Genomic DNA, 10,344 nt, shown 5'->3' with positions numbered 1-10,344 from the left:
TCAAGAAATCTTTTCACATGGTTTTAAAATAATTTCAACCAAGAAAATGTTTCATTTTCTACATTATTTAATTATAGTGGAAAGTACGGGTAAAAGTAAGTTTGAATTAAAAATGAAGTACATGTAATAATGGATATCACACTAAAGAGACAAACTCAGTTGCCAGAACTATACTTTAAGGAGTGAGTCTTTTCAGGTTTTTCTTTACGTATTTATCCTTTTAAATCCTGTATATATCCCTTTTTACAATGGTGCAACTTAAAATTGTAATTTTAAACTGGGAACTTCAGCTGTGACTATGTTTAGAAATAAGAAAACTCTTAATACATGATATGAAACATAGAAAAAGTAACTACAATTCTTTTAAAGATTTGGGTTATCCAGTAACTTTTTTTGAGCTTAATTATTTATCTTAGTATGATATTATTATCTGATAGACCTTATGAGGTATTTCCTTTTTTAGGCAAAAATACGAAAGAAAATAGAAAAAAAAAAAGAAAAACAATTATGACTTGATTGGTGACAGTAAATTTCTATCCTGATAAGTAAAACTAAATTATCTCAATCTTACCTTGCTACTACATGTAAATGATAATAGACAGTTGAATTGAATTTAATGAATTAAGGACATCACTTAGTAAAATGAGTAGTATTTTCTTTAATTTTTGAAAAAAAAAAATTTCCTTTTTGAATACAACAAGCATTCTGAGAGTATTGCATGAGCATTACTTGTCTCCTACCGGCAAATGTCATCTGCTTACTGTAAAAAAAAAATGAAAAAGGCCGTTATTCGTATAAAAAATATTAAAGCGGAACAAAATGCAAACTATATTTGTCATATATCAAGGTTAACACACGTACTAAAATATCAGCATAATATCTGCATTCATGTAACATAAATCTATATGTGTCAGATTGACTGTTAGACAGAGGAATAGCTAGACAGTTGGGCATACAGACAGACGGAGAGGAAACCTACTATCCGTGCGATTTCTGTGGTTGAAATATAAACAGAGGAAGTCCATCAAGAGTACTTTATATGCATATAATTATATAATCTTTGTGTTATCATTGCTGTTATTTCAGTCATCGAAAGATAAGAGACTTTTGCTGACCGACCAAAACGTTCTGCATAGTTTACAGACACGTCTACAGGAATTAGAAATTAAATTACAAGATATGCAAGACAAATATCGTTCGTTGGAGACTGGCCTTCATACAACAAGTAATTTTTTTTCAAAAATTTAATAGATTAGAACTCCTCCAACGGGGCTGATATTTTTCCCCAATTGTTTGCAGCGTGTTGCTTGAATATCATTCCATTTCTTGTACCTGAAGAAACTTTGAAGCAATTATCGATAATGATTAAATAAAAACCTTAATAACAATTAAAAAAAAAAAACAAGAAAAAAGCAAGGTCAACCAGAAATGAAATGTTGAAACTATTTACGAGCACACAGCAGGTGTGACCGGTATGCAGTGATGCCTAATCCTCAATGGCATCTGATCCTACCTCGATGTTTTTAAGGGTCCGTATTTGCTCTGCTCTCAATTGGGATTGTTCCAATGAACTTTGGAACTTGATTACTGTATTGTTTAGCTTAAATGTAAACTAAGGAGCAATTGTCTAATCTAAGAATTTATTTTTTTATTCTTCTTGCTAAGAATTGGGAAGAAGGATATTTTAATACTACAATCTATTTGTTCATTTTTCCTGCCTGTATATCTATCAGGTGCCATGGAGGAGTAAGCATCCCCTGTCAACAGCTCACAACTGCTTTCTGCTTTTTGTCATGATCGTAAAACGGAAAAATCAGTAGTCAATCAGTGTGTAAATAATGGCCTTACATTTATATGAATAACGTCCGTCAGCATTTAACTTTATGATAGATTGTATTTGCGGACAATGTCATTGTTTCGATCATACAAGTTGCGAAATGTTGACTTAAAACGACTATCAATAACCTTGTTTCATCAACTTGTTTATCCATAGCGCATAATCTTGCGTGTCGAATCAACTGGGAGACATTAACTTTATATGCCGGTGATAAGGGTATATTGCTAAATAAATAAGGAAAGCTGACGATAGAAAGGATTAAATCATCACGTTTCTCATTACGTTTTTTTTTGTTTTTTTTTTTTTTTGTTTGTTAGGTTACCATTAACTTTTTTCGAATATAATATCCAAGTATGAAACAGATGTATCGGACTCTTTCATTTCGAGTAGAAAGAGATGTATCGAATCAACAAAGGAATGAAACATGAATATCGTTAATTGGTAAAACTTTGTAGATACATCTAAAGGTTGAATTGAAAACCACAACAAGAGACTTTTTCTCTTCATGTAGAAGTTTTTGAACAAAATTTCTTTCTTTTGGATAGAAAAATAGTTCTGCTAATAACGACACACAATTTGTACCAATGGAAATTCTCACGAATTGTTGGAAATCATGATCTCCAAAAATTAGAAAGATACTGTCAATCAGAAAATCAAGCATCTTTTAAATATCAACTTTGGAGTACGTGTGTGTACAGCATAAAAATGACAGTACGATATATTTTTTAAAGCTTATTAAAATGAGGGGGAGGGGGGGGGACACACGGTGTCTGTGATAATGTTAAATATTTGAATATCCTTTTTGTACCAACTATCGAAACGTCTTTAAAATATGTAAAAAAAAAAAAAAAAAAAAGATATTAATTTTATAATAATTATCGTAGTGTCCAAACGTCACGGCTATAATGGGTACATGGTATGAGATCAAGTCCAATTAATAATTTTACAAAGAAAGCGCAGTATAACGAGATAATTTTATTACAAAAACAACACATTAGTTGACAAATAATTCTCTCGAAAGTGAAACATTTCTAATTACTTTACTTTCTACAAGTAAAGTCAGCAGTTTAACGAGAAAATTATCTTATAGACTGTTTCTGAGGAAAGACGGTTTCTCAATTTTAGGATGAGAATTCCATCTCTTTATCACTCTTTTATTGAATTTATTTATTCGAATATCGTTTCGTTATTCCATCGTCGGTCCATTCGACTGATAGTCGAATAGTCGACTATACGCTGACATCCCTAATATATATATATATAGATATAGATATAGATAGATAGATAGATAGATAGATAGATAGATAGATAGATAGATAGATAGATAGATAGATAGATAGATAGATAGATATGATTATTCAGGGAGTTTTATTCCCACAGGGGTAAAATTATTAATCTAAAAATATATTTGTTGTAGAAAAAAAGATATTCATATTTATCAAAAAATGTTGATATACGAACCTGGTTGTTTTTTTTCTGCTTGGGGTTAGGCATCCATGCATTTCCTGAAGATTCAAACCCTCGCTATCAATGAATTAAAACTGTTACATCTTCTTTCCATAAAATTAATACATTGAGATCTTGGCAAGGGAAAAGCAATGTAATGGTTAATTTTGTCTTCACACAGGTGGTGGTGCTATTTTTGTTCACTGGGGCAAACCAAGATGTCCAGACAACACATCTCTATTGGTATATTCAGGTAGGAGAAATGTTGCACTGCACATTAATTTGCAAGTCAACAAATATATGATACAGGAAACACCAGAAAGTTACTTATTCCTAAATTTAACATATTGTGGCTGAGATTGTTTACCTGTACATGTACATTGAATTAAATGATTTATAATCCGATTTTATTCACAACTTAAATATATAGATTCATAAAAAATCTGCATATGCAAAAAGTTAAAATTCAAATACATTGTTGTCCTATTGAGGTTATCTGGGAGGATCAGAATTCAACACAAAGGGATCAGCCGTAACCAATGTTTGCCTTTCCCCTGATCCAATATTTGGAAACTGGTCATTAATGGGTGACGTAAATCAGATGTATGGATCAGAACTGGATACCGATGTAGCTGGACCCGGAACAGGAACTCAAGACAATACATGTGCTGTTTGCAAAAGTAAGATCCACTCCACCGTTGTTATGATCCCAGGAAGAAACGAATGTTATCCGGGATGGAAGAAACAATATGGCGGATATCTTATGTCTGGTCCGATTGGGTATTCGCCTAAGGAAATCATTTGTTTAAATGAACATCCAGAGTTTGTTGTAGGAGGTGGAGATAATGATAACGGAAATCTTCTATTCGCAATCAAAGCTGTCTGTGGTTCGCTTGAGTGTCCACCTTATGTTAATGGAAAATTATTAACCTGTGTTGTATGCACACAGTGATGAAAAGAAATAACATTTCACATGTGTGATGAAATATGTCTAACAGGTTTTGTCAAATCGATTTTCAGCACTTAGGTTGTCTTTGTATTTTTTTCTCAATTTTTATAGGCCTATATACGTTCAAGATTATGTGTAACGTTTGAGATGTTCTGTAAAGAACTTAAAAGTCAAACTGTTGAAAGGTGAAAGTATTTTACATTCATGAATATCATGTAAGGTCATCAGTATCATGACCTTACACTTTTGCCCTTACTGATTAAAACAGGCATTCAGCACTATTTGACTGCAAGGGCTTTGGTACAATTTAAAAAAAAAAATACTGAAGTGGTATTTGTTTAACTTTGACGAGAAACATGTATGGGGCTAAATTCTTCGTGACTATAAATTGTCTTTCATCTGACATATACAATTTCATATATAGCTACATCTTTCGACAATAAATGCGCTATTGAATATACGTACAAATTTAAGAAAAGGTACATTATTTTCCCCGTCAAGGCGTGGACATGCTAGGGAAAAAAGGAAAATTGAGACAATTTAAGTAAAGTAGTTTGCAAGTACAGGTTGAAAAACCAGGTTTTTCAGATTCGGAAACCTGATACAGACATATTGAAACATCAATATTATCAAGGTTTCCTTGGTTTGGGAAACCCAATGGAATCGGAGCGTAATAGTTTCCGTACCATGGAAACTTGACGGAATTACTTGGCATCCGCAAGAGAAACCACTGGGAAAATAATAAAAACTCGAGGTTTACATGTGGTTTCCGTATAGTTTCCCATGATGGAAAATAGTTTTTTTCACAAAGTGGAGTTCTGTTTTGTTTGTTGAGGTTGTTGCATTGGTACAGCTTTTTGAGAGTAAAATATTGAGTTTAGAAAATCTTAATTGAACATAATAATCAAGTAAATTTGGAAGTTCCCTAGTGTTTAGAAAATATTTGAAGATATTAATACAGTTAATTACTTTGAAATGGAATTCTAACGAATTAACGTGTTGTTTTCGCTTTACCCTGATTTTATAGTTGAATCTTTCTATACTCCAATTAGTTATTACTATATAAAGAATTTTTAGTCCCCTACCGGTGAAACCGGAGGGGACTATAGGTTTCCTCTGAGCGTCTGTCTGTCTAGCTGTCTGTCCGTCTGTTCTTCTGTCTGTGTGTCAGTCTGTCAAACTTGGTTTTCCGCACTTTTTTTGTAACGCTTGCAGATATTGAGCTGATTTTTGGTATGTGAGTGAATCTTGATGTGTTACAGATCAAGTTTGCATTTCGTTCCGGTTCAATGATTTTTAACGGAATTACGACCTTTTCAGTTTTTCAGGGTTTTCCGCAATTTTTTTCTTAACGCTTGCAGATATTGAGCTGATTTTTGGTTTGAGACTTTACCTTGATGAGATAAAGATCAAGTTTGCATTTTGTCCCGCTTCGTTGATTTTTGACGGAATTGTGGCATTTTCAAATTTTAACGGGAACCAGATTACTTATGCCGGTAGGGGACTAGTATTGCTAATGCAATACTCTCAGAATGCTTGTTTAAATTGACTTGGGGATCATCAAATTCTAGAACTATTAAAATGTCCACCAATTTTTTTTTTTTCTTTTCGTAAAGAGGAGAAAAGAAGTTTGAAACTTAGCAGTGGACTAGTGTTTCCTTTGTCACCTTGTTCATGTTGTTTTTTGTTTTTAATCACGAACGTGCAAACGAAATTTCGCATCGTGTCAGTGCACACGTAAAGCTCATGTAGACCAAGTCAGACATTAAAGGACTTATCGCATGTTCTTTCAAAATTCATAATTTATGAAAAATATTATCTACAACTTTATTTTTCAAAATATTGAATACAATAAACATTGTTGAAAGCATATTTTAAGAGATATTGAGAGTTGAAATTCAAATACGGTGCATATTTCAGTCAGATTTTGGCGAAATACTGCTCTGTCGTCATAGGCGACAATTCAGTGATAAAAGATTAGAATATGCACACTATTTACGGAGTTATCAACGACAAATGCAGCTTAATTACGAAAAATGCTGAAAAAAATTAATCCTAACATGCATTAATGATTTTGATTACTATAGAAACATTAACTAGTTCTAAGATATAAGGCTTTTGAGATATCCTTTTTTTATTCCAAACATTTAGAACCTGTAGCTCTGATTACAGCACTGTTTATTTTTATTATTATTTTAAATTATTTTTTAAGACCGTCACGTTGCAATCACTGTTGAAATAACGACCACTATTGAAATAATTATTTCAATAGTGGTTGAGAGTGCATTTCAAAACCAAACCCAGGTTGCAACCACTATTGAAATAACGTTCATTATTGAAACAATGATTTCAATAGAGGCTTTGAATGCATTTCAATACCTTAGCCAGGTTGCACCTACTATTGAAATAATATTCATTTTTGAAATAAAGATTTAAATAGTGATTTAAATAATGATTTCAATAGTGATTGACACAATTTTTGTTGATTTGAATACCAAAACCACATTGCAAGCCTTATTGAAATAACCCCAATATTGAAAAAAAAATATAAGGAGAAAGAAGACATCTATGGGATATCTATGTGTACTGTCGTTTTAGCAGTTCCGAATTTTGATCAGTTCCGAATAATTAATAATTTAAGAGCTGATAATTAATAAGTTCAAAAGTGTAAAAATAAATTGATACATATGGTATGAGGGCTTATCTATGAGTGTTAGAATTATGTGAAGTTTTTATTTTTACCGTCAGTTTGTGTTCGCTATCGTACTTGAAACAGGCGACATACTTTTACAATGCAATAAATCTGAATCACCGCGATGCGTTTGTCTGCAGAAAAATGTCTGTAAAGACGTCAATTTTTCACATAAAAGTTTAACTATCAAAAGTAAGTTTCATATGTATTTTAACAAATACCAAAATCATGTCAAAAAGAAATAATTAGAATATTTTCTTGTTGTCATTTTACCAGTTCCGAATAACCATTTTAAACACTATATATTACGTTAGTTTTCTGTTATTTCTTCATTGTAAATGTGACTGTTATTTCTCTTTATCCTTTGGAAATATCACTCACGTACTGGTAAGCATTTATTTTAACTTTTCCTAAGCATGTCAATTAATAATTTGTGGGACGGGTATTTTTGATTTAGGGTCGAATTGCATGGGAACCGCTAAGGTATTCGGAACTCGTCGGCTTATTCTTAACTAGTAAAATGAGTTCACATGTTAACTTACTAAAATAAAAAGAAATTTGAAAGGTTGAACTTTTATGAAACAACATTTAATTCCGCAAGTCATTGAACTACTTTGACAAACAAAATAGATTTTGAAATAATGCCGTCATATATTAACAGCACCGCCTAATCGGTTCTTTATTCGCAATTGGTCAAACGCCTGTACAAATTTTGAGATGAAAATATGTTTATTTTAATCAAAGGAACATAGATAGAAGTAAATTCTGACTTATATTCATGGGATTGCCTACACTACAAATATGGATAGATAGAAAATCCAATGTCTCTACTCGTTAATACATCAAAATCAACCATTCGGGAAACTAAGTAAAGGCGTTAATACCTTAAGGGTTATTATATCAATAGTGGTTAAACGTATAAAACCGCTATTGAAATAATATCCACTTCTGAAATTATTTCTCCAGTAATTGTCGTTATTTCAATAGTGGGTGCATTGTTCCTAGCACTATTGAAATAACGACAACTATTGAAAAAATATTTCAATAGCAGATATCATTTCAGTAGCGGTAGTATTATTGCAACCGCTATTGAAATAAGGATCATGATCACTAATGAAATAATTATTTCAAAGCTGTCATTTTTTCAATAGCGGTTTTATACGTGTGACCACTATTGAAATAACACCCAGTATTATAATAATGTTTATACTAACTTCTGTGGAAGTTTTTTTTATTTTTAAATATCTTGACGAGCAGGCGTTGGATTTACTATCCATATTTGTAGTGTTGGTAAGCCCATTAATACGATCGAGTGTTTCGCTCCATTCTATATTCTTTTTTATCAAAAATAACCATATCAAAAAAAAATTTACAAATAGAAATCATTCTTCTTTCTCTTTTAAATGTAGAATTTCTAATTTCTACCACTATCTATATTTATGACCCTTTCCTTTTCAAATCAATGTCAAAGATGAACCTTATGAAACAAAATTACTAAAAACTTGCATATTTTGATTGATGTTCGTTTTCGCCATGTCAGCCAAATTCACTGGCAGCTTGCATATAACATTTGCATACTTTGTATGAATTATAGGTTGTCAGTTATATCAAAGATTTCCGTATGTTAATGGTAATTTCTAGAAAAGAAAGGGAAACATTAATTTGCACATCATATTTTAAACTCAAAAAATTAATTTATTATGTTGGAAAACGTAATGAACAAGTCATCCTTATATTTCTCTTTCAGTAGTGGGGTTATTAGGTCTTTCCACCTTTCTGTGGAAAGACCTATTGATTTTCTTCTGTTTATTATTATTATTATTATTATTATTATTCCGCTGATTTTTTGCTTCGAGGTTTATCGAAAAGATTTCTTAATCATCGTAAAGGTCATAAAAAGTTATGAACAAATTTGACCCAATACATATAACCTATGACCCCTTTCGTAGTTATTGCCCCTTTCGCAAGAATTGCTTGTTATCGCTACTCCTCCAAAACCGTAAACCCTAGAGTTACGAAACCTTCACCGATGTCTTCGACTACTTGAGAAGACATTTCAATCTTGGTATTGCGAAATGATAGATCGAGCACTTTGAAGAGTTATTGCCCCCTGAAAGTTTTTGTTCCTCACGAATAATGAAAAAAATTTAAACGATTAATCGTAGAGACACGAAACCAACTGCAATGGCTTTCTCATCATTTGACCTTCAAAATTTGTTCAAGGTCAAAGGTCAAGGTCACTCTGAGTATGAGAATTATAGCTCTTTTTATATCTCTTTTGTCTTACAACATATATTACATAACATTAAATACATCATATGTCCTTTTAAAACTATTTTCAGATTTCACTTTTCAACCCCTAAGCCTGACGCATTAAAAAGTTCTTGCCCCTTGTGCGAAAAACCTTGTTATCGCTACTCCTCCGAAACCATTGACCATAGAGATGCGAAACCTTCGACAGTGTCTTCGACTACTTTAGGGACTTTTACCTTGAAATTTAGGTCAAGGTCAAAGGTCAAGGTCATTCAAAACATGAAAAAGTCAGTGCTTTTGATGTCTCTTTCATCTTATTAGGGCTTTCCACCTTTCTGTGGAAAGTCCTATTGAAATTGTTCTGTTTATTATTATTATTATTTCTCCGCCTTGTGTTTTTGAGTTTCAAGATTTATCGAAAAGACTCATGGTTCATAAGAATGTACTTGGTAAAAGATTTATGCAGTTGACCCTGCGTATATGAACTTTGAACCCTCGAGGAGTTATAACCCCTTTCGCAATAAATCCTTGTTATCGCTACTCCTCCGAAACCGTAAACCCTAGAGTTACGCAACCTTCACCGATGTCTTCCACTACTTGAGAAGACTTTTCAATTTTGGTATTGCGAATTGATAGATCGAGCACTTTGAAGAGTTATTGCCCCCTGAAAGTTTTTGTTCCTCACGAATAATGAAAAAATTTTAAACGATAAATCGTAGAGACACGAAACCAACTGCATTGGATTCTTCATCATCTGGCCTTCAAAATCTGTTCAAGGTCAAAGGTCAAGGTCACTCTAAATATGAGAAATATAGCTCTTTTTATATCTCTTTTGTCTTACAACATATATTACATAACATTAAATACATCATATGTCCTTTTAAAACTATTTTCAGATTTCACTTTTCAACCCCTAAGCCTGACGCATTAAAAAGTTCTTGCCCCTTGTGCGAAAAACCTTGTTATCGCTACTCCTCCAAAACCATTGACCGTAGAGACGCGAAACCTTCGACAGTGTCTTCGACTACTTTAGGGACTTTGACCTTAAAATTTAGGTCAAGGTCAAAGGTCAAGGTCATCCAAAATACGAGAAATACAGAATATATGAAAGGGGGGGTGTTAAACCAATATAAATGTATGAAATAAACTATTCCACGCTTTAATTAT

At 32.4% G+C, this 10,344-nt stretch overlaps 1 protein-coding gene across 1 annotated transcript; it reads left to right on the top strand.

The window, feature by feature from the left end:
* Positions 1–1,096: 1,096 nt before the first annotated feature.
* On the top strand, positions 1,097–4,248 carry LOC133178858 (uncharacterized). Its single transcript, XM_061313531.1, has 3 exons — positions 1,097–1,225; positions 3,465–3,536; positions 3,775–4,248. The coding sequence occupies exons 1-3, from the start codon at positions 1,180–1,182 to the stop codon at positions 4,233–4,235; spliced, it is 579 nt and encodes a 192-aa protein (XP_061169515.1). The 5' UTR covers positions 1,097–1,179; the 3' UTR covers positions 4,236–4,248.
* Positions 4,249–10,344: the final 6,096 nt, after the last annotated feature.

This window comes from Saccostrea echinata, unplaced genomic scaffold (assembly GCF_033153115.1).
Source record: "Saccostrea echinata isolate AGI-Se365-2 ecotype Australia unplaced genomic scaffold, CSIRO_AGI_Sech_v1 ptg000003l, whole genome shotgun sequence".
Classification (NCBI taxonomy): domain Eukaryota; kingdom Metazoa; phylum Mollusca; class Bivalvia; order Ostreida; family Ostreidae; genus Saccostrea; species Saccostrea echinata.
The sequence above is the reverse complement of the archived record's forward strand: the minus strand, read 5'-3'. Positions and strand labels throughout refer to the sequence as shown.